General features: G+C 36.8%; 1 protein-coding gene across 3 annotated transcripts in view; it reads right to left on the bottom strand.

Moving 5' to 3' along the window:
* The window catches only part of FKBP5 (FKBP prolyl isomerase 5), a 48297-nt gene that overhangs the window by 5496 nt on the left and 17362 nt on the right, over nucleotides 1-25439 (bottom strand). Inside the window, exons 2-11 of one of the 3 annotated variants that reach the window (XM_083357806.1) lie at nucleotides 21606-21735; nucleotides 21252-21378; nucleotides 20433-20577; nucleotides 16395-16537; nucleotides 13271-13385; nucleotides 6263-6419; nucleotides 5312-5402; nucleotides 4382-4465; nucleotides 3412-3597; nucleotides 1022-1261 (exon numbers count right to left, since the gene is read on the bottom strand). In XM_083357806.1, coding sequence (XP_083213932.1) covers nucleotides 1022-1261; nucleotides 3412-3597; nucleotides 4382-4465; nucleotides 5312-5402; nucleotides 6263-6419; nucleotides 13271-13385; nucleotides 16395-16537; nucleotides 20433-20577; nucleotides 21252-21356 — 1266 coding nt within the window. In that variant the 5' untranslated portion in view covers nucleotides 21357-21378; nucleotides 21606-21735. Of the gene's footprint in view, nucleotides 1-1021; nucleotides 1262-3411; nucleotides 3598-4381; nucleotides 4466-5311; nucleotides 5403-6262; nucleotides 6420-13270; nucleotides 13386-16394; nucleotides 16538-20432; nucleotides 20578-21251; nucleotides 21379-21605; nucleotides 22323-25439 lie in introns of those variants that run through there. The other 2 variants (XM_083357805.1, XM_083357804.1) reach the window with 2 other exon arrangements.

The raw sequence follows: 25439 nt of genomic DNA, 5'->3' as shown, positions 1-25439 counted from the left end.
CTTTCAGATTAAAACAGTGATGGCGAACCTTTTAGACACTGAGTGCCCCAAAAACAGCCCACCTACAGCCTCCACAGCCTGCCGCAGATCACCCAGGCGGCCCTGCAGCGCCATGTTGGCCACACCCTCTGCCCGCACCCCGCAGCATCATTTGTGCATGACAGTGCGTGAGGACGGAGTCTTGTCCCTGCTGCCCAGCTGCCATGTCCTTGGTTGCGCTGCTCTGTGTGGGCCACGCCTGGGGGCGACTCTCCTCTGGGGGGTGCTGTTGGTGAGGAGGTGGCCGTGGGGGGAGGTGGGGCTGGGATGACGGCACACGTGCCCACAGAGAGGGCTCTGAGTGCCGCCTCTGGCATGCGTGCCATAGGTTCGCCACCACTGGTCTAAACTGATCAATGAAAAAGAAACGACTTTCTAGGAACACTTTAACATTTGCTAAAACAAAGATGGGTATGAATGGAAAAAGAAAGTTGTTTAAACAACTTCTGAATCATACAGTAATTCACAAAACCTCTGAAACTCTAAATATATATCTGGTTATAAATTGAAGTATATAAAATGTGTTATGTAAGTTCTATATTACAAAGCTGCACTTTGAGCACATGAAAAAGTATAAAGTGATTGAAGGAAAAATACCACACTGTTCTTTGCTAACTATTTTGATTACCATTACATATAAATAAACAAAAATCCTTTAAAGGTATGAATTTCTACTGTCATAATAACATGACTGCAGTTATTTCATTCCTACTTTTGTATAATGGTTACAAAATTTTTAGCAGTGCTACCAGATTACTGGAAATAGTTTATAATAAATTATTGTGACTGAAGCTCGACATTTTATATGCATCAAACCAAGGAAATTGTATTATTACAATACTTCTGTACAATTCCATAAGAACCCCTGTTCACCGCCCTGAGTCCTTCGGGAGAAGGGCGGTATAAAAATTTAATTAAATAAATAAATAAATAAATAAATTTAACAATGGTTGGAAGGGGGCCATACTGGCAAGGTGCAAACCTTTGCATCTCTCTCTGCAAATTTCTTGAACATGTTGGCATATATCTTTCGGTCCCGTTCATTGTGTTCCTTTGTCTTCTTCTGACACATGGTAATTTGTGACTTGGCTGCTTTATTCTGTGGATTCACTTCTAGCACTCTCTGAAAGTCACATTTTGCCAACTCAAATTCATTCATAAGCAGTCTTGCCTCTCCTCTTCGGTACAAGCCCTTTTCATTGGCTTGGTCCAGTGCTAATGCCTGCAAGCAAGCATTCTTATAATTAACGCAAATTAAAGGTGGGAAATTTCCCTCATAATAAAAGACATTACTAATGCTAGTAACAAAACTATGAACTTCAGCTATTTTTAAAATAGGAAAGTCAAACTAAAGCTTCATACTGCATATGCTAAAGTTTATAGTGTAATTAACACTTGTATATCAAAAACAGAAACCAAAATTCAGAAGTAGAATGTTTTTACCAGATTATTTTACAATGTCACATATCCTTCTAAAGAAATAAGAACAACATTACCAAAAAAGTAAAGTATTTAAAAATCAATCATGGCAATCTGTCTCTCAAATATTCTGTCACTAAATTATGAAAATCTCTTACATTGAACTTCAAAATTGATTTTTTTTGCTCCAAAGGCAACTGGATATTTAGATATTGTGGAGTACAGGCTTTTTACAGCTACAAATGGAATATTCTAGAAATAGTAATGGGATACAATGACTAACTGTAAATGGATATAATGTTTAAAACTTCCAAATGGAGGCTCTACAGAAAACTTACAGGCAAAGTTTGGATGATGACTCATAAAGCCCAGATATTTATAGTGTTGCCCAAAAACACATGCCTTTCTTTTATATAATTATCTTAGTAACATAAATGTTCTGTCTCACTTTTAACACATTGTTCTAGCTGTACTATATTCAGAAATCTGTATACTTGAGGAATATCTTGGGAGAAAAAACTTTAAGCTTGTAATTTTGAAAAACAATACAGAACAAGAATCAAGATAATTAATACACTGTTCAGAGACATGATACAAAAGTTAGCCAGGAGTTTTATCAACATTTTAATCAGTGATTTGGATGAAGGAATTGGGACATCTCAAACTATGCAGATGAGAAAGGACTGGGTGAGGTGGCTAATAATTTAGATTAAAGAGACCTTTTAAAAATATCTACTGTAAACCTTCAGCAAAAGACTGGTATGAATAGGATAAAATTTAACAAATAAAACTTTAAAGTTTTGTGTCTAGGTAGGAAAAATATAAAGTACTTCTACAACATAGAAGAGATCTGGCTTAGCAGTAGTATATGAGTGTCCTTGTCAGTCACAAGTTAAATATGAACCCAACAGGGTGATGCATCTGCAATATAGCAAGTGCTATCTTGGAATGAATTAATGGGAACAGACTCTACATCACGATCCCCAAACTATGGGCCATGGTCCACTACCAGGTCGCAGTCTCTTGGCCAGTGGGCCACGGCAATTGCTGGCTGGTGTGCGCACACGTATGTGCGCACTCTGCCACTCCCACAGCACCATTTGTGCATGCGCACAGGCACAAATGGTGCCACTAGCAATTGTTCCATTCAACTCTGCTTAGGTCAGACCCATTTGAAGTACTGTCTCCCATTCTGATTAGCAAAAAGGTCATGACAAATTGAAACAAGTTCAGCAGAGGTCTACAAAGATGAGGTAAGCTCTGGAAAGGAAGCTCTTTAAGAAACAATTCAAGGGTCTGAGTAGATTAGCCTACGGAAAAACAACTGATGGGTGATCCAATAACAATCTGTAATGGGATGTGGAAATGACCTTGGGAGATAGGAGGAAAAACCACAGACTAGAGCACTGTCAGCCAAATAGCAGCCAAATCTGCAGAAGAAATGGGGGCATATATAAATATCTTAGAAGGGACCTCCCTGGTTTCTTGGACTATAAAGATGAGGGGTGAGAGATGTATTTTGTCAATGTACTCTTACAATAAAGTCAGTGTTAGTATTTCTGGGTGTCTTGTCTGGACTACCTCCCAAGGCTGACACAAATCTATGTTAAAAAATTATATAAAATTATATAATACAAATGTATAAAAATAAAATTATAAAGTTGCCTTTAGCTCCACAAATGCTACAAAATTATTGTGTTGTAATTACATAATATGAATAATTATCCAAGAACTTTAAGAACTTAAGTTATCAACATTTCTGTATTTAATAGATATAGAAATATCTATATTCTTTCTTTCTAAAGCTTTTTTGCATCATTTTGATACTTCTTTCTAGTACATTTAATTAACTGGAGCAAAAAAAGAAGAAGGAAAATTAAGGAGATTAAGAAAATACTGTAATCCAACATCAATAGTGCTTCCCCAACTCCATGAGGTTAGATGTGTCTTTACCTTATTGCAGTACTCAATTGCTTTAATGTATTCCCGTAGCTTTAAGTAGCACATTGCAAGGTTGAGGAAGGCTGCCAACAATAAAGATTCTGAAGCTTTAGATTCCCTTTCTGATAAGCCATATTCCATTTCTAACCAGGATACAATCTTTCCATACTGAATTACTGCTTGCAAGTACTTGCCTTCCTAAGAATAAGATTAAAAAAGGTTAAAGATGACTATTACATTGAAAAGTGGAAAATATTTATTTCTAAAATGTGGGTTATAATTTGAACAATCAGTAATAGAAGAATGAGGAGAAAGGGGAACATTTCAGTAGGAAAGAACTGGCCAAGTTGCAATTAAAAATTTTAATAGCAGAAAGCTGTAATATCAAATGCTTCTGTTTTGGCTATATTATGATAGATCAACACTTACTGGAGAAGAATTGTTCAGAAGCTCTCCAAACCAAAGCTTAGAGGCAGTTTTACTTTTAGGTAAAGGTTTCCCCGCACATGCATGCTAGTCGTTTCCAAGTCTAGGGGCTCATCTCCGTTTCAAAGCTGAAGAGCCAGCGCTTGTCCGAGGATGACTCCGTGGTCATGTGGCCGGCATGACTAGACGCCAAAGGCGCACGGAACGCTGTTACCTTCCCACCGGAGTGGTCCCTATTTTTCTACTTGCATTTTTACGTGCTTTCGAACTGCTAGGTTGGCAGAAGCTGGGACGAGTAACAGGCACTCACTCTGTTACGTGGCACTCGGGATTCGACCCGCCAAACTGCCGACCTTCTGATCGACAAGCTCAGCGTCCTAACACACTGAGCCACCGCGTCTCTTACAGTTTTACTTTTAAGAAAGCTACAGTATATATCATTGAAAGGTGGATGTTAAGAAAGAGAGATTCTCTGAGCAAATAAATAAACCACAGATGGCTTATCAATAGAAGACATGTTTTTTCATGCTAGCATTGCTAGAATACTGACACATACCTTAAAATACAGAGTCCCTTTTTCTTTGACAATGGCAGCCTTTTCTAGTTTCTCTTTGGTGTCCATCTCCCAGGATTCTTTGGCCTATAACCAAGTATTTATAGGAATAATCAAATAACAGAAAGCGACATAATACTGGAAATCTAATTTATACTGTGTGATATAGTAAGTTTTGTCAACTCTTGCTAATTTCAAATTTAGTGTTACTTAATCCCAATAAAGAGTCTTTTTAAGCCACTGCAAACGTTAATAGCAAGCAATAAAATAATTATATATAAAAATATTCACAAACTTATATTTGGCTTTAGAAGTAAGGCAGAGTGAAATGTGAAGTAGCCCCATATTGATATCATTGATATTTCCTTTCCAGTCCAAATTATATTCGGCTCCACTTAAATCTGTCCTGAAGACAGAGGAGTTAAAAAATATGAAAGGATAACCCAGAATCACGAGAGCAGCCTATACAATCCTCGTGAGGGTAGACAGATTTCTTTTATTTAAGTTTCCTTCCTGTGAACACTTCCCATTATAGATTGGCATCAGTGCTCCACCTTATGTACATCTTGTTCCTTCCCTGTACTTTACAGAGATGGTACATTCTCCATCACCCTAAAAAGGGCACAGCCTGTTCAGCAATTTTGCCCTTCCCTCCTTTCAGTACTGTTTGGCAGGACATTTTTTTTCTACAACCAGAAAAAGAAGTACAAAAGGAACAAGCCTAGGACAAGTCTTGGACCCCACCCAAAACAATAAAACACACACAAGAACACTGTGATCCTAGCTGACATATCTTTACCAACTTTTGTGACAAACATGCCAGATGGAGCTGGAAATGGGTCTTCCTAAACATATTCACTGCAGAAAAGTTCCTGTGAGTAAACATCCAATGTGTACAGGATGGTTTGTTATTTGAAGAAATTCCATTCTCACCTTTTCAAAGCTTTTCAATGTAACTTCATACACAAGTTCAGCATTTGGTTCTATGCCAAATACAGGCTTTCCAGCTTCACCAAACCCATATCTAAAACAAAGCATGGGGAAAAATAAAAACAGAAATGACACAGAATAAGGCATGTTATTCAGCATTCTGGATATTTACACTCACAAGGAGATAATTGGTTAGCTACATATCAGGCCCTGGAGACAAAACATAGGTTGCCTAGGAAACCAATGTCTGAGTAGCTCATTTGGGGCGAAACACTTATATACTATACTGGACTCAAGGTTATTACTTTGTATTCAAATTGGATGCATTCTAGTTCATTCTATTCAATTTTTCATACACTTATCCTTTAATGTTTTTTAAAATCTTGAAATTACACTAAACACTGGATATGCAAATAGTAAGGATATTTGAAATAATTGTTTAATTCTATCTACACACTATTTAAATATCATTTTAAATATATTTAAAAAGAAACAATTTACCTTATATAACAATCTTACTGTCCAGGTATGGTGTTAAGTATAAATGGGATCTATATAAAAGCTATGTAAAAATAGAATGAGAGCCAGGTTGTTGTAGTGGTGGGAGACTGGGAAATCTAATCTAATCAGCTTACGATTTTGGGCCACTCACTCAGTCTAGGAATGAAGCAATAGAAAGCCACTTTCAAAAGTCCCACCAAAAAAACCTGTATAGGCTTCTCCAGGTCGACACTGGAACCCAAGACTTGAGTTAAAGGCAGGGCTTTTTTTCTCATAGAACGCTCAGAACGGAGTTCCGGCACCTTTTTGGGAAGGAACCTTGTAGGGTAGGCAAGGCGGGTTGTATGACATGTGTGAGTTCCGGCACCTTTTTCTTTTACAAAAAAAGCACTGGTTAAAGGTGCCAAATAAATAAATGGGGGAGGGAGACAAACATCCCCCCACATTTCTTACCGTGTTCCTATATGCAAGATACAGTGTTCTCCCCTTTGCATCTTCTCCAGAGCTTTGTCAATTCCAATGGGAATGTCATGGTCTTCCCCTTCTCCAACAGTGAATGCTACATCTCTACAATCAAACATTCTGCCATCACAAAACCCTTTCAAGTGGACTGTATGGGACAGAGCAAAACATTGTAGACTGTAAGGCACTACCAACAACATTTCAATATGCATTAAACAGCATGACCCAAACACATTATTTGTTGGCATTCTTGTCTTCAGCATGGCTGGCATAGCAGAAGAACTTGGTCCCAAAACAAACCTCAAGCCATATATTGTTTGCTTTATCATACGTACTATAGATTAATATTACAATGTATAAATATTAATAGTTTCTGTTTGTGTTTTGTTATTTTGTAATGGAATGACAAATGACAAGATTTCAGTAGCATTCTTATAGAAACCTATGTGCAGATTCTAATGGAATAATTCCCTTTCCATTATAGCTCATGAAAGAAAAAGAGAAAATGTATGTATGCTACCTACAGTATCACTATGAAGGTCCATGCTTCTCTGGAGTATGGTCAGGATAAAAGAATTTGTTTTGCAAAATTAGCACAAACTATTGCAAATGTCTCAGACATCTTTACAATTACACTTGCTAAGTAAAAGCTAGATAAAATGATATTAAGTTGTAGAATGCTGAAGAATACCACCCAACATAAATATGATCCTAGATATAAAACAAAGTTATAAGTTTAGTAACAAGAAATTAAATGGTTGAGAATTCTGGTGTTCACTGATCATTAAAGCTGAGGAGGGTTGGACCTGATTAGAAACTGATTATAAGACTATCATGAAAACATCAAGGCCATAGGCTAGACTGGAAGTAGAAAACAATTTATGGAAGAAGGCAATTGTAAAATACTTCTGTTATGTTGCCAAAAAAATAACAATAATAATAATTGGAAGGCATCCAAATAGGGAAAGCTAAGCCAGATTGTTGTTGACAGAAGTTATGCATCTGTGTATACGCATGTGTAGGAACCGGCATTTATATGTGTGTGAGAATGACTGGGCATGACCTCTCTCAAAAACCCTTTCTACCCTCTTTTGCAATCTCCAAACACTTGGTATAATCCACCAATCCCCAAATTGGGAGTGTTAAATTATTCAAAGAACACAAATCATTCTAAGTCAATAAAGATGGGGGCTATAAAGATGGGCAAGTTGTCTCTCAATGACTGTAAAGGGAAAAGCCCAATGGCACACTGGCATGACATGTTGTCAATAAAGCTTAAAGCTCACATCAAGTAAACATAGTAATTACTAACTGACATTGTGTTCTACAATGGAAGTACATTAAGAAACTTGCAGTTATGTAATGGGCATACTCAAGGTCAGGCCCACCATAGGAGACTTACCTATCCATAAAAATGGTTTTCTTGGCCAATCGTAAAAGATTCATTTACTAAAAGAGGAACTATTCCCTTCCTCACCTGAGAATATAGGGTGCATTCTACCATTCTATTGTGATCTTGGTGGGTACAAATAGATATAATAGGATATTTACTTATTTATTTTGGCAGCATTTATTTATCTGTTTGTTTGTATTTCATATTTCTGAACAATCCATCTACCGCAGAGAGGGGCTCTGGACGATGTACAATGTAATACCATCTCTCTAAAAATCATTTACAAAGCAATAGAGACAGGAAATCAGAAGAGATGCCTGGGAACATTCCAAAACCCAAGGCACCAATTGCCTATCTGTGCACAATTCTGCTCTAACTTATCACCAAAAGCAGGCCATATATGAAGTCTAAACTAGAGATTAGTCTATAGACTAGAATCTGCAAACAAATCCAGAACTGTATTTAAGCAACACTGTTCTAAATACCTAGCACATCATCAAAAGTTTGTTCAATTGCCGATCATTCAATGTAATATTTGTACTCACAGTGTATTCCATACTTTTCAACCAAGGAATGCTAAAGACAGCTATCTTACATAAATAAAAGATTCAGATCAATCAGCATGGTTTGAATTTAAGTGATGGAGTTTTACTCTGTTCCTTAGCTTACCAATGCCAGAATGTTTCATTATCATTAACATTGCTATTTGAATGGTCCATGGATTAATTTTACACACACTGAGCATTTTTTCATTTTATTTATTTGCATTACTAACAATGTCCAACCTTCCCCCTGAAAACTTCGCTAGCTTAAGCAATGCTTCAGGCATTTCATGAAAAAGTTTCTAGTCCAAGAATATTCATAATACAACATTTTTATTTGTCTTTTAAGGCCCTACAACCTCTTGTGTTTGTATCCCGCGTAAAAATTAGTTGAACCCAAGTAATCCTTTGCTTCTCCCTTGTAATTTCTGACCCTTGGCCTTCACATACTGAAGTAAGTATTTTGTGTTCTAACAAAAACAATTGCCAATCTAAATATAAAACAAATATAAAACAAAACAATCCTCTCTTCTTAAAAGCCTTTTGCACTGGAAGCCAACATTACGATTTTTAGGTATCTGTGGATCATCAAGTATGCATATCATGAAAAAATTGAAATGTAACAAGATGCCAGAAACTTAGCATAAAATGCTATAAAATAAAATTGGATGGGAATTCAAAACCACTTTCCACCAGAGATTTTGTTCATATAAACAAAGAGCTCGAGTTCTTTTGAAATGTGAGCTTCATTCCATTATTATTAATATACATTCTACATCTTGCATGTTTCTTTCTATTTGACAATCTCTTGAGTACAATCTCTTACACTGCTGTATATCGATAGAAATATATATTTTCTGGATGGAAAACAAGAGCAAAAACCATGTCCATCTAATTCACTACTGTCTGTACAGTTTGGTAATATAATAAAAAGAATGTGGCTCTGAATTCTAAGAGCTCTCTCTTTATGTCTGAGAAACCACACTTTTTGCCACAGATACTTAAGATCCTTGGAGGTATGCTTTTCACTTTCCAAGTCCTGCCCTATGACTCTCCAACTGCTGGTAACAATTGATTGTCTTTTGAAACAACATACAAAAGAAAATCCAAATAGTATTTTCCTTTTGTTGAGCAATGTGAATCTTCTTTCCAGGCATCCCATCTGAGGCAACATTTAGGTGTTGTGTATACTTTTCTGAAGTATGTAACGAGTGGCCTAAAGCAACATGAAACCAATCTACAGTAATACATGAATGTCTTGCAGTACTAAAGTTGTTAGTGGCTGTATCACTGGAGCTTAAGGGGTCAGAAATACTATGGCATCACCTTACATGTTACAATATGATTGACCAGTAGACATGTATCCAAATTAATTAATCGCCCTGTATTCTTAGGCAGCATATTGGGCTAGTGTCCAAACAGAATCTACTGGTAGCTGTGAAGGAGTTTCTAAAGATTGTAAATTTAGTATTTTAAAGACATTTCTATTTTCCGGGTACAACAATCTTCCTGATGTACAGTATCACTGTATATTATTGTTTTTGTAGAATTTATACGAGCTGTCCATTGAAAATAAGAGAAAAGGCAAAGTATTTTGTATAACTGTAACTGGGCAATAAAATATCATCCTAATTTAAAAAGATAGAAGTTCCATTCTTTGGCATTTAGAGTGAACTTTGAAGCTCCTTTTCCAGATAATAAAATGGGTTTTTGGTATTTTTTTTAACTTTATAGTTTTCACTCAGTATTTTTATCAGGGGGATTTTGGCTAGGAAAAAGTTTTATGTACAAATTTCAAAATAATTAACTCATATGTAAATATAATATTATATATATACTAATTTGGGGGTGGTACCATTCTGTTCTGTGACTACAATCTTAATCACCTAAATTTACTCTTTGCAAAATGATTCTGCAGGAATTATATAAATACAGGAAATAATTCCATAACATGATTATCAAAGCTTACTTAAATACTATCTGAAAGAGATCACTTGGGTTGAATTACACTTGGATTGCACAGTAAGAAATTCCAGCCAGACTAGGGAACATCAGTTCAGCTGTTGAGTTGACTTATTGTTCTCTCTGTGCCTAGAGCAATTTTGTTTTGAAGAGCACAGAACATTGTGTTCTTAATGTGGCTGGCACATGAACTCTGTGCACTGACAGCAATTTGTACAACTTGATTAAAACAGCAGAGGGCTGCATAGTAACTTGTAATGCAAATATCCAACCACAGTGTTTTAGGAAGCATAGCAGTGAAATATGCTCTATCATTGAAGTTAATAAGACTGTCTTCATAAATCCTACCCTAAGATTTTAACACAACTACATGCATATCCTAATTATAGTAATGTCAGGAGTCTTTGAATTAGCTTCCTGGCTAATACTGGGTTTTACTACAACTCAACAGAAACACTATCAGTTAATGATTGTTGTACAAGTTTAATCATCCACTTGTCTTCAAAATACAGTCAGAACTACTTTTCTGGTTTTCCGCAACCTGCTAGATTCATATTAAATCAATCAAAACATTTCCACTTCACTAGAGTTGACAAGAAATCTGAATTGGGCTTTCAATCCAAAGACTTTTGTCTCCCAGAATAGAGTATTATAACAGATATATTTATTTATGTAGAAAATTTATATAGTCACCGACTCGCTCACCTTGACTCTAGGTGGCTTACAAACAGTAAAAACATAGTATAGAAAACAAATAATTCTTTTTAAAAAAACAATGCCCCCCCCCAAGCCTGGATGACAATATGCAGTCAAATAAGCCATTTGATGGTCTCCGTCCCACTCTGGGTTTGCTGGCAAAATATATTTACTTCCTTTGGAGCATCTTATTTCCCTGTCATTCATGACTTATTTTTAGGGTTGTTATCATAATTTTTGACTGTACAGATACAATCTAGGTCAGAAGATGTGGAAACAATACTACTCAATATGTTTCTCTGAATTGGCAATCCTGAGATAGTGAATGACAGAAAACAGGGAGTTAGAATAGAGATGAATAAAACTCCAGTCCTACAGGGATAACAGCCTACATGATCAGGGAAGTAAGCAAATGGGAGGATGGGGGAAAGCTTAATAACAGTGCTTGGAGGACAGGCAGTCAACATTACCTCTTCTCTACAGTAATTTGTTTCCAAGATAAAGCATTTTTTTAAAGATAAAAAGGTAAAGGTTCCCCCACACATGCGTGCTAGTCGTTTCCGACTCTAGGGGCCGGTGCTCATCTCCGTTTCAAAGCCGAAGAGCCAGCGCTTGTCTGAGGACATCTCCGTGGTCATGTGGCCAGCATGACTAGACGCCAAAGGCACATGGAAGGCTGTTACCTTCCCACTGTAGTGGTCCCTATTTTTCTACTTGCATTTTTACGTGCTTTCGAACTGCTAGGTTGGCAGAAGCTGGGACGAGTAACAGGCGCTCACTCTGTTACGCGGCACTCGGGATTCGACCTGCCAAACTGCCGACCTTCTGATCGACAAGCTCAGCGTCCTAACCCACTGAGCCACCGCATCCCCTAAAAAAGATACACCCCCCCCACAAAAAAAAGGAGAAAGCTAGCAAGGTTGTGGAAGCACAATGCCTTGCCAGTTGTGGATGTGTGCACATGAAATAAGCTCCAGGAGGTTGATCAGGAGAAGTTGACGGAGACAGAAATAAACTAACAGTGAAAACTGATAAAGATGTGATGGAAGCATCCCAAGCTCAATCTGACAGTTCTACTGCTGTTACAGAGAAAGGATACCACTCTAAGGGAACATAAAATTATCCTTGAAAATATGCAAATCCCATGGGAGATGGACAAACTACAGACATCTTCATCTGGCAAGAATATGTCTGTCAGAAGCTTCTATCCTGGGATTCAATATTAGAAGCATAGTGTGATGAGTGTGATGTACACACTGCTCCTACAGGCATGAAGCCTGTTGATCATTACATGCAATCTAGATATTCTAACATAAGGAATGAAGCAAGCTATCCTACAGCATCAGTAGAATATTATTTTTCCTAATGTCAATAATGTGTTACCTAATAATTCTTTATAATTTAAATAACAAGTTTATAAAAAGATAAAACTATATTTTCCCAACTTTTTTTTCACAAGGGGGAGAACAGAAGCCCTGGGAAACTCCAGCTTGATTAAAAAAAAAGTGTGTTAGAAAATTCAACTAACCTACTCTACTGTGCCTGGATCTTATCTTTTGGACATATATCTGAAATTATTCAATTGACTTTAGCTCCTATTTTTCATAAGCCTCATCATTAATAAAGATGGGGGAGATGAGGTAATTGTTCTCTTAATTAATGGAAAATATAACAGGTGGCTGACGTGTGCTTTTCATTGGTTTATGTAATTTTTTTTTAAAAAAAAAAACTTTTGTGTGTGTCATTCGAGTTGCATGCTTCCCAAAGAATGTAGTTATTGGACATTTCTGAAGAACAGGCAAACAAACAAATTTAAGATACCAACAAATATGTCTATCAGTGATTTGTGGACTGGATTATATAATCAGGAAGAAAATATATTAAATTATAATAACCTTGCAATCATAATCTAAACAAACCAAAAGCCATAATGGTGGGAATGATTTGCGATATTAGTATCTTATTTTCTGCATTAAAAAAAACCCAGAAAGTGTGTAAATTGCAAGTATATGCTTTAGGGACCATTGTAGAATTTGGAGTTGATATACTGTACAGTTGTATCCAAAATCACAGGAAGGGAGAACTTGCAACACAATATTATTATTACTGTAACTAAGATGACATATCACCAAACTTTTGCCTCAACCTTTCCCTTTTTAATATTTTAACATGTACACACATACAAACAGAGAGAAAAAGAATTTCCACCCTTCCAACTTTGTTATTCTGTTATATAATAGATTACAAATCAGAAATACTATTCATATACTATGGGGGTGACAGGATAGAGAAAAAACAATATTGCCATGGATTCTACTTTTACTGTTATAATATATTTTAATAAGATAGTACAACTATTCTGTGCAATGATCTCAGTATTTTATATAGGCTGAAGAAGATACTCACTCTGAACTGCTGCTCCTTCATTGGGGTTAGAATATCCTTCACCTTTCTGCTTGATTCTACGAATGATGCCTCCATTATCAAATAAATCCTCTCCTTTGAAATCAAGCAGTTCAATCTAGATGAATAAACAAATAGCTCAAACTTTAAATAATGTAACTTCTGCATATAAAAACATATTGACAAAACACAGATGCATAATATCTAAAGACAAATCCATATGACTTTTCCAGTGAGCCTGCTTTCCTTAAAAGAAATGGGATATATAAAATATTTAATTCAGCTGTTGTATCCTTTTAGTAATAATATTCTGACAGATATCAGGCACTATAACCAGAGTAATCATGGGAATCAGCATTACATCAGACTTTATTCAAACCAATGATATGCCAAAGTTAAGTCACTATAATCTAGAAATACTTTTTCCCAAAAATTTAGGATGGTTTTTTTTAATAAAGCACAGTTAAGTATCAGCACCTAGTCAAACCTGACTGAACTTAAAGTATTAGATAAAGTTGGATAGGAAGCTACCCAAAAAATTTCAGGGTTATAGAGTGTAGAATTTAAGTTCTAAAAAACCCATAATTAAAAAAATTGTAAATCACTTCCATTTTGTTACTGAGAAAATCAATCTGTTGAATTAACAGAGTTTATTTTAACTTTTTTTTCGTTTATACATATTTCACTGGTTTTTTATTCATTAAGCCTTGCCCAAGGCTTAATGAATAAGCAAAATCAGTGCATTACTCAGGCTCTGTGCAATGCAGTTTTAGGCATAGCCCCCCATATTCTTTCTCAGTCTGATTATGCAGAACTGGTTTGGAGTCCCTGGTTGCATAAAGAGTATTTAAATGATACATTTGCAACAGTTATGCTATTTAAGGGACAAGAACATATCTTTTTCAAGCCTGCAACATGATGTTTTACAATTCTACCTTGGCAACATAACATTGACAGACTGTATAACAACAACAACAACAAAAGTTGGAAGGAACCTTGGAGGTCATCTAGTCCAACCCCCTGCTCAGGCAGGAAACCCTGGCCTATATCATTTCAGAGAAATGGCTGTCCAATCTCTTCTTAAAGACTTCCAGTGTTGTAGCATTCACTGCTTCTGGAGGCAGGTTGTTCCACTGATCAATTGTTCTAGCTGTCAGGAAGTTTCTCCTTAGTTCTAGGTTACTTCTCTCTTTAGTTAGTTTCCATCCATTGCTTCTGGTTTTGCCTTCAGGTGCTTTGGAGAATAGCTTGACTCCCTCTTCTTTGTGGCAAACCCTGAGATATTGGAACGCTGCTATCATGTCCCCCCTCATCCTTCTCTTCTTTAAACTAGACATACCCAATTCCAGCAACTGTTCCTTGTAAGTTTTAGCCTCCAGTCCCCTAATCATCCTTGTTGCTCTTCTCTGTACTCTTTCTAGAGTCTCAGCATCTTTTTTTACATTGTGGTGACCAAAACTGGATGCAGTATTCCAAGTGTGGCCTTACCAAGGCACTGTAAAGTGGTATTAACAATTCACGTGATCTTGATTCTATCCCTCTGTTAATGCAGCCTAACACTGTGTTGGCTTTTTTGGCAGCTGCAGCACACTGCTGGCTCATATTTAAGTGATTGTCCACTAGGACTCCAAGATCCCTCTCAGTTACTACTATTGAGCAAGGTACCTCCTAAACTATACCTGTGCATTTGGTTTTTCTTGCCTAAATGTAGAACCTTACTTTTTTCACCACTGAATTTCATTTTGTTAGATAGTGCCCAGTGTTCAAGTCTGTCAAGATCCTTCTGTATCTTAAGCCTGTCTTCTGGAGTGTTGGCTATTCCTGCCAGCTTGGTGTCATCTGCAAATTTGATGAGTTCCCCATCTATCCCCTCGTCCAAATCATTGATGAAGATGTTGAAGAGCACTGGGCCCATACAGAGCCCTGGGGCACCCCATTACTCACTTCCCTCCATGTAGATGCAGTTTCATTGAGGATAGCTAACCAATTCACAATTTTAACACAAAGTAGTTGGGGGCATAATTTAGGTCACTCAAACTTCCCACTAACGTAAATTTGTCTCATAGTTTTTCTAGAACATTAACAGAAATTTTATAATTAAATAAAAATCACAAGTCCAATGCAAGATAAGAAATTCATAATGTTTCTTCCTGTGAAGGCAACATATTTTTATTGGCAACCCTTTCAGCAATTTTGGAAACATTTTGTGGACTGCAAATAATTTTGTGTCTAGTGTCTTTTATGATACAAAAGTTTGAAAGATAACAATAAATCAAGTTTTTATTCACATTAGCAATATATACAAGATTTGTATGGCTGGAAAGGTAGTTTTTATATCTTTAATTATAAGATTATGTTTTCAGAAGGCAGCAATTGTATAAAAATTTTTCCAAAAGTTCTGGAGCTTTAAAGCTACCTAGCATAAATAACTGGTTCAGATTACTGTTTTATCCATTGAATGAAAAAAAATGGAGAAACAGAAAACTGATTTTAAGTACCCATTTCATCTCAGAAATTATACTTCTGTTTATACAACCTAAAAATGCATTTGCCTTCCTTGCAGCCACATCACACTATTGGCTCATATTCAATCTGCAATCAGCTACTGTGCCAAGATCATTTTTGCAAGTACTGGTATCAAGGCAAGTATTTGGCATCATATATCCGTGCACTTGATTTTTGTTTCCTTAAGTATTTTGCATGTCTCTCATATTTAATACTATTATTTTCAATCAACTTATCCCACTTTACAAGATTATTTTAATTTTTATTTCTTTCTTCCAGTGTATTAGCTGTCTCAGCCAATCTTTTCTCATTTGCAAAACTGATTAAGCATTGCTTCCACCTCTTCATGCCTCATTTTATGTGTAAGACTGGATTGCCTGCAGACTTTAACTTTTTCAAAAAATATTCTGATTACCTTCTGCAAGTACATTTTCCCAGAATAAGAAATACAAATGTGAATGTTATTGGTTTTATTGAATTATTTTAGCAAATCGATGTATTAAGGATATAAAAGCATAATTTACATAGTTTTTATACATTTATATTTTATTGTAGTTCCTTTAGAACCATGAAATTTGAATACCTCTAACAAATAAAAATAAATAATATTTGATAAACTTACCTCAAAAAAGAGGGTTGCATTTGAGGGGATCTTTGGTACACTACCAGCAGAGCCATATGCATATTCTGGCCTACATAGCAAGTGGCAGATCTCTCCTCTTTTCATGGTGGCGACCCCAATATCCCATGCTTTGATAACCTGACCTAACATAAGGAAAATTTCAATTTAATAATTTTGTTCAATAAGCTTTTCTTGAATCATTTAGAAATACACAATGACATGGTCAAGTGACAAAACATGGCACTGTACTAAGCTTTAAACTGCATGCCTCAGTGACTTTTTTATCTGACAGTTTAAATAAAGTGGAAAGTGCTTTATTGAAGTGGCACTCATTTCAGCAAGGACGTTCTGCATAATCATCCAATTCCGACTTTACACTATGCTGGACTTTAGCATGATCTGCAGAAGCTTTTCTGCGCTGAAGTCTTCAGCTGCTTGTCTTCCATGTATGAAGTGGCTGGAAAGGAATACAGCTTAGGAAATATTTTTCAGGGTTTCAACTCCTTCCTGCATTTTGGTCACAGTGAAAGCCACGTACCGTATTCTGTCCAGACTATGGTCAATGTGATCTCTGATTAGGGAATTCTCTCCTTCTTTTTGCTCCCACCCATGCTATGAAAGCAAGTGGTAGTTACTTTCACTTCTCTGGGTATGGCTTTGGGGGGGCAAATGAAGCCCCCACCCCCACCTGCCCCAGTTTTACACTTCTCTCTATTACTTAGGCTAAAAAAGGATCCTTGGCAGAATTCTTGTCAATTCTGCCTAGTTAAAAGAAAAAAGAAAAACAAACTTGGCATTTCACTGGTCCTCTGCTAAACCTGTTCAAACAATAGTGTTTTTTTTTTAAAAAGGGCACAGCCAACATTTCAATGTTCTACTACTGAACCTGAAGAAAAGGCATTTCTTGGCAGGCAGCCCAGTACAAAATGGCAGGCAAAGGCAAAGGCAGAGGGTGGTGGGGGTGGTGGAGGAGGGCATGATGCCCATCAGAATAAAGAACAGCCAATTGCAAAGGAGGCATTTGTGTAAGACAAAGTGAAGCACAGCAAAAAGAATAGACTGTTAGGTTTATGGCAGAGGAGAAAAACAATTACTTTGGATGGAAAGTAGAGGAAGTCAGGTAAGGTCACCTTCCTAGGAGCCTAAAATGGCTGAAAACAATGTAATCTGTTTTTGCCCTTGCCGAGGTGTGGGTAATCTCTATTCTAACTGGGCCAAGCAAAAAGTGCAGATCAGCCCTTAATCTCACATGTTCATCTTTCCTTTAAGTGTCAGTACTTCAAGGCAGACCAAGACTACAAAACCAAATGTATGCAGGCCAATAAAACTTTTATTATAAGGATACAGTAACAGAATCTTGCCAGTCTGGATGTGCTCTCCCCCCCCCCCGCCCCCCATCTTTGTGAGAACTAGGGAGTCTTGTTTGAGTCATTTTCTTAGGCTACAAGTCTACCCTGGAGTCAGGCTTATTTTATCTGACCACTCATTTGGTAATGGTTCTTCCTCCTATCCCTCAAGATCATTCCTTTATCCCATACATATGACCTTTGCTTATGAAATCAGTATCCTACTTCATCCAAATATAGGAAAATATGATTTGTACTATATCAGCAATGATTAATGATTTAAAACAGAGATCCCCAGCCTTTTGGGCCGTGGAAAAAGGTTTTTCCACAGACCAGAGGGGCGTGGTTTTGTGTGCTGCCTTCATCCCACAGATGGGGCTTTCCTTGTTCATGCAAACCGGTTGCTGGCATGCCACAGCCTGGTACTGATCCATGGATCGGGGGTTGGTGACCCCTGACCTTGTATAAAATTTGCCAGTCTTATAGTGTAAAATTTAAGTTTCATGGTTCAATGGAATTCCACGTTTTCACTGAGAATGGTAATCCATCCACGTTCTAGGGCAGAAATGTGTATTACAAAACTTATACACTAGAAATTCAAGATCCATACATAATAAACGTACAATTTTAATCAAGCCTTTATGTTTGCCAAAATCAAAGATCTCATTGCAGTTAAAAGAAATTCAACTTCAATACTTTTGAATTATCTACTGATGGAGACCTCTTCTTAGCAGGACATAATCACACAGAAAAATGGCTTTGAAATTAAAGAATGTAGAACTTAGTATTACTGCTTTTGCTTAAATTTAATAGGCCAAAAAATCAGTCCAAAGGTTGTATACATTGCCAATTATAAATTACAAAAAGCTATGCTGCCACAAGAAATTTGTTAGTGTTCAAAATGTATTTTTATGTGTATTGTTTCAGATGTACCTTACTATTTACCTAAATATTATCTTTCTCAAAAAATATGAAAAGCTACCACAGTTAAAGTTTTCTTATAGTGCTTAAGCAGATTTTTTAAAATTAAAAAAAAAACAATTAAAACTATGTTGCTTTATTACACTTTGACACATCACAAAAAGAAAGGAAGATTTCAATGGAGCTGCAACCTGATAATCTGCAAGCATTCCCAATATCCAGGAATTAGGGCAGAATCATTTTCATATGAACAGAAATAGCAGAATGCCCTTCTCTCTTCTTGCCCAGATTCTCCCTCCATGCTCAAATATTCCTTTAAAATGTTTGTTTCTTTCCATTGTTAAACACATTTTCAGTTAGGTGCATTAACAGTAGAAGGTCTGATGAAAACCTCTAGATTAGAAGTACTACGGTTGAAAACAAATCCTGAGACTTTGGAGAGCTGATTTTATTCATATGACAGCTACATGTGCTCCAATGCTTACAGCAGGCATATCAAACTGCTGGCCCGTGGGCCGGATGTGTCACTCTGAAACCGCGCCCACCCCATTGCCGGCAATGGAAAAAAAGTCGTGATACGTCATGCAACGTCACGAGTTTGACATGCCTGGCTTAGAGGGCCATTTGACACAAATCATTATAAAACAGCTTTATACATCCACATAGGTTGAACAATGAACTTCTCTTCCTTCACAGTTTTGCATGCATGCTGCTTGGCAGCTATGCCAAAATTCCATTATTGCCATTAGCCAAAGTATTTTTCCACAGTCAAAATAAACAGTGACATGCAGTTTTATATAATGTATGTATTTTTATTAAACTATTTCAGATTGTAACTGATGCAAAAGGAAGACATATTTTTATGTTCCCTCAAAACTGAAAAGCATATACAAAACTAGCGGGTCAGGAAGAAAGGTCAAGCATTTGATTCCCCACCCATAATCAGTAACAGATACATCGCATGAGGTCACTAATCATGTAAATTTTATTCACATCTGAAAACTCCAGGCTTGCTTTAAAAAGTATTTATAAACCTACAAGAAGCTGGCCATTGCACAATGGGTGGATGAAGATTTCACCATCTGATAATTCTTAATGTTTACAAATAAAGCAAGATTCGTGTTAGCCTTGATAATAAACTGGAAATTTAGTCCCTGCCTGGAAAAAGAAGGGAGTGAGAAAAATTTTTTTTGCAACTCACGCTTGCACAAAAACATTAGGAAGTATCTTTTTCAATTAAATATGGCAGCATACTTTCTGCATTATAGGAGTGATGGTGCAGCAATATATCCCATTTTTACAAGAACTGCTAAGGGCAAATCTACCCTACAAACCTGGATTATTAGAGCAAATTAGTATAACAACTTCATTCAAGAAACTAAGGACTTGAACATTATAAACACATATATAAAGAATTTTCCTCTAAAAGGCCTCTAATCTTATGACAGAAATATAATTTTCAAGTCTTCCAGCTTGTGGTGGGAAACTGTAAGAATTAAACCATTTTGTAATGTTTGCATCTTCAAGGCAGCCAAAAATACCATCTCAAGTTAAGGTCAGCACTTCATAGTAATATTATGAAGGAAAAAATACAGAGTGCCTGATTTGCTGGATAGTGACAGATACTTGCCAACTCTTAAAGAGTTTTCTCTGCTCTTATAGTCTTTCTGAAAACAGGATTATATACAAATATATTGTAATTTTGTTGGAAAAAACCCCATTTACATCCCTAAAGCTCTCTTTACCTTTCTCCACCTTTTCCACTCTTTACCTTTGCCCAGGCTGAAGATAAATGGCTCATTCCTGTCACGGCTGGAATCAAACTTTTTTCCATTGGCCAGCTTTCCTTTGTAATGGACATAAACTTTGTCTCCAATCATAGGAGACTCATCCTTATTTCCTGGTTTCTTCACAATCTGGAATTAGGATATGAAAACAGGTAAGGTAAGAGGGAATGTCCAATTCCTGGCCAATGTACCATAATAAGAACTGAATGATAAACAAAAACTTGGTGGACAATACATCAGCACACATTAAAAGTAACTATAAAAATGTAAGGTATTATAAACTTGAATCTCTAAAATACATGGGGGATTTGATGTTTATTTCATTCATTGTAGAAATGCTATAAAATGCTATTTATAAAAAAACCTGCACATTTTGCTGTAGTATCCAAACTGGTTCTTTTATTTTATACTGTATTCAATTACAGTATCCGTTTACGATCTAGAAAGCCCAGGTAATTTGGCCACAAAATACTGAAAAGTCATATGCAATCCTGTATGTCATTGTGGCTTCTACCTCAAGCTAAATCCCCCTTTTCATATTTATCATAACAAGATTAAATTTGAAATGTAAAGTTACTGAAATATATATTTTCCAGGAGCTACTGGTAGTTTTAATTCCTCTCAAACACTCAAAATGGTATAAATGTGTTACACAATATCCTGTACTTATCCCACTTTTTTTTGTTGTTGCTTATGTTAAACTTTACTACAGACAAGCTAGGAAAAGGGTGCTGCCATTTGAGTTGGAATGTTTCTAAACTGTTATGCTTGGGAAAGAACATGAATTTCTCCTACACTCTCACCTTCAGAACTCCTCGATCTTTATTTGGTGTTATATCTTCACCTTGTTCAGCAAGAGTTGCCGCTTGGACCTCGCCTTCCTTCTTTGTAGCCTCATCAGTTGTCATGATCTCATTTCACAGGCAGAGCCTTTGCAAACAAATACAAACCTGAATGATTTAATCAAACGTTACTCCAAATGCTGCCACCTATTAGATGACAATTTCTCCATATGTTAATAATAAATGAATATAAACAGTACAATCATTTAAAAATATGTGGCTGGAGAGTCTTTTTAAAAGAGCCTCACTCCCATGCAAGAAACTGATAATGACAGTGGACAAAGTCATTTTGCAATCTCCATTTTTTCCTCTTACCATCTTGTTTTTATTCCCATTCCAGTAAAGCCTGGGAGGCATGTTTTGTTGTTTTTAACTGGAATAAGAAGTAGGTCGAACACATATGTAGCACAGGTCACCAGCTGTAACCCCAAAAGGCTACTTGGTTCTTGACACAAATGGATTAAAAGGAGGAAAGAAACAGATTACAATTCAGGAAGATCAGACATCTTAAAATGGAACAGAATTTTTTTAATAAATAATAAATTTATTACCACCTGAGTCCTAGATATTGTTATATGTACATTTAATAAATAAATACTATTATTTCTTATTAAAGCATCAATATGATCACTTAAGAAGGTTAAGGAGATTGTTCCAATGGTTGGAAACTGATCAAAGAGAGAAGCAACCTAGAATTAAGGAGAAACTTCCTGACTATGAGGACAATCAACCAGTGGAACAACTTACCCCCAGAAATTGTGGGTGCTCCATCACTGGAAATTTTCAGGAAGAGACTGGACAATCACCTGTCTGGGATGGTATAGGTTCTCCTGCTTGAGCAGGGGGCTGGACTAGAAGACCTCCAAGGTCCCTTCCAGCTATATTCTATTCTAATTTTGTTTGAATTTGGACCTATTTTTGCTACAGTTGGATGTGAGAAAATCTTAAGATATTTCATTATTTACCTAATAATGAATAAATAAATTAGAACAGAATTTGTATAATTTCCAAAGTTACCCAACTACCTGTAACTTTATCCTTCAGGACAACAATATTTATCTCTATTTTTTCATTCCTGCCTCCCGAAAAAAAGAGAAGGAAGAATGGGTGAGAGAACAAGAAAACGCAAAAAGTTTCATATATCATAGTAGAACTTTCTTTAAAAAGGACACTTTGGAGAGACATTTGTTTTCCCGAATGTGACACAGAGAATGTATTTATTGATTTATGCATTTATATCCAGCTTTTCTTCTGAGAACTCAAGATAGTTACATGGCAGTCACCTTTAAGGTTTATTCCCCCCCCGCCTCCCCCCCCCAAAAAAAACCCCACTGCAAAGGCTTGGCTGAGAGACAGTCAATGGCCCATCACCAGTGAACTCTGTGGTCAAGTGAATCATATTTACATTCACACAGAGATAGTACACTATTCTCCTGAAGCGTATTTCTTTTCTACCCGTGGTTCTGAAGTAATTAAAACAATACAGGAAGAAGGACAACAAAAATAACTGATGAAGTAAATCTGGAAGAATTGAGCTAGATCTTGGGATGGATAAAGCAGGATCCTAGGTTGGGAAGACCAGCAGGGGAAAACCAGTTCCTGGAATGAAAAAAAAGAATGGATTTAGGGAGCAGATAGAAGGAGGCGGAGGGATATATCCTGGATCAGGAGGTAGGACTGATGATTTTAAAAAAAGCAGCAACAACGAGGACAGGAGCAAAATGGGTAGAATGGGATGAGCTGGTAAAAAATAAGATGGGGGGGGGGAAGCAGGAGGAATGCCAGGGAGAAAAATGCAGCCAAACAAGACAGAAAGGGGGAAAAAAAAGAAAGAGAAGGGAGCAGGAATACTTTGTGAGGTGAGGGAGGAAGAATAGATGTCGTTGTTTGATGATATTAGAGGTATCATTGCAGGATGTAAGCTGTTCCAAGTACAGTAAAGCTGCCTTTTACAAATGACCGGTAGTGATTTTGTCAAGGCCAATGGTGTTCAAGTGCTGCCCCAGATATTTTGGGATTGCATCCAAGGCACCTACTGCCCTACGCACAGTCACCCATGTGCTCGTGACCTCCCGGCTAGACTACTGCAACGCTCTCTACATGGGGCTGCCCTTGAGGACCACGCGGAGGCTTCAACTGGTGCAGAATGCAGCCGCGCGAGTTGTTATGGGAGTTTCCCGATACTCCCGTGTAACACCTCTTCTCCATGAGCTGCATTGGCTTCCGGTTGCCCTCCGGGTGAGATTCAAGGTGCTGGTGATGATCTATAAAGCTCTGAATGGCTTGGGTCCGGATTATCTAAGGGAACACCTGCTGCCGGCATCAACTTCCCATCGTCCTGTGCGCTCCCACAGGGAGGGCCTTCTCAGGGTGCCGACGGTTAAGGAGTGCTGGCGGGTGATCCCCAGGGCGAGGGCATTCTCTGTGGGCGCGCCTGCCCTTTGGAATGATTTACCGGTGAAACTTCGGACCGCCCCCGATCTGTGTACATTTCGCCGGGATCTGAAAACTTGGTTTTTTGATCTATCAGGCCTGGACTGAAGGGTTTTTAGCTTTTAATAGTGTTTTAATTGTTGGGCTTATGTAATTTAATCTATTTTAATTTATACTATTTTTATATCATATTTTATGTTGCCCTGTAAACCGCCCTGAGTCCTTCGGTAATAGGGCGGTATAAAAAATTAAATAAATAAATAAATAAATATTACCGTTGGTAATATTTTCGTTTCTCTTTACCAAAGCCCTTCAACTTCTATTTGCGTGTATTTGAATTTTATGGTTTTCTCCCATTCTTTTTCTTCTATTCTGTTGTCTCCAGGTACCGCACATCCACTATCGAGACTTTTTTTTGGTCTTTCTTATTATTATTACAATACAACACTATATTTGTGAGTTTATTTTGCCTGCCCAGAATGTCTAGAGCTAGACAATTCATAAATGTTAATCAATAAAGAGATAATAATAAAATAATCGAGCTCCACAAAAAGGGAGTTTGGAAAAATCAAATACAATTTTGTTCTAGAAAGCAAGATTTGACAAGGGTTTAAGTGGAGAATCATGTCTGATCTTTAATCAAAAAGACAGATAATTACACTCAGGCACATATTACTGACCATCTGTAGCTATGCTTTCAACTCAACTAAAGAAAAATATGTTCAGTAAAGCTGAAGAACATAATTCTAGCATTTTAATTGTTCCAAATCTGTTATTTGAAAAACACAATCCAGCACATTAGTGGAAGACACCGAAAATATTGACAGTCATTTAATATTTTATTTTTCCCAGATTGAGATGGCTGGCAAACAATAGATGCTAGCAAAATGAAGCATCCATCTGTGTTACTATTATCATAACCCAGAATTTCAAATACTAGAACATTAGGCCACTTTTTTTCTGAACTATATTTTATAACAGAAGTCACAGATGAAGAATCTTTTTTTCTCGTTTGTATAGCACTTACTTATAAAGTCACCAAATCACCAAGAGTCAGACACAACTAAATGGTTAAAACAACAAACATGATAGTTTATATTTTAGTATCAGTCATGTGATTTCTGCTGCTCCCTGCCAGCTTCCCACAGGCAAGGTAAATGGGGAAGCCTGCAGAAAGTCAAAAGTTCCCCCCACTCTGATTTTTTGCTCACCTATGATCACCTTTGTTTATCTATTTAGATCAGAAAATGCTGATCCAATGGGTAATCTATTTTAAAAATAGACTTGATGCCTTTTTAACACTATCATAATTTTCACTGAATATGACACTTATATTATTGCTTATTTTGTTTTCATTCAGTCCAATTAAAAATTGCATCTAAAAAGGACATTAAAGCTGAATATCACTGAACATGAATCTTGAACTATGGAATAGAGAGAGAGGGAAAGAGAAAGAGAGAGAGAGAGAGAGAAAGGGAGGAAGGGAAAGATTGCTCGATTTAATAAATGCATATCAATGCTAGTAGGAACCAAGGCAGAAGAAGCTAAAGAGTAAAAGAGCTTAAGGACACTGAGAAAACAAGAAAAATTAAAAACCCAATTACAAATACTTCCAATGAAGAAATAAAATGAAGGACAGCTATCTCAAAATCTCAGTGAATTTCTGAAAGCAAGGACATCTTTTTTGTTTAAATGTTAAGTGGTAGAAAGGAGGAC

The sequence above is a fragment of the Vipera ursinii genome (assembly GCF_947247035.1).
Source record: "Vipera ursinii genome assembly, chromosome: 3".
Classification (NCBI taxonomy): Eukaryota; Metazoa; Chordata; class Lepidosauria; order Squamata; family Viperidae; genus Vipera; species Vipera ursinii.
Note: the sequence above shows the minus strand (reverse complement) of the source record. Positions and strands in the feature narration are given on the sequence as shown.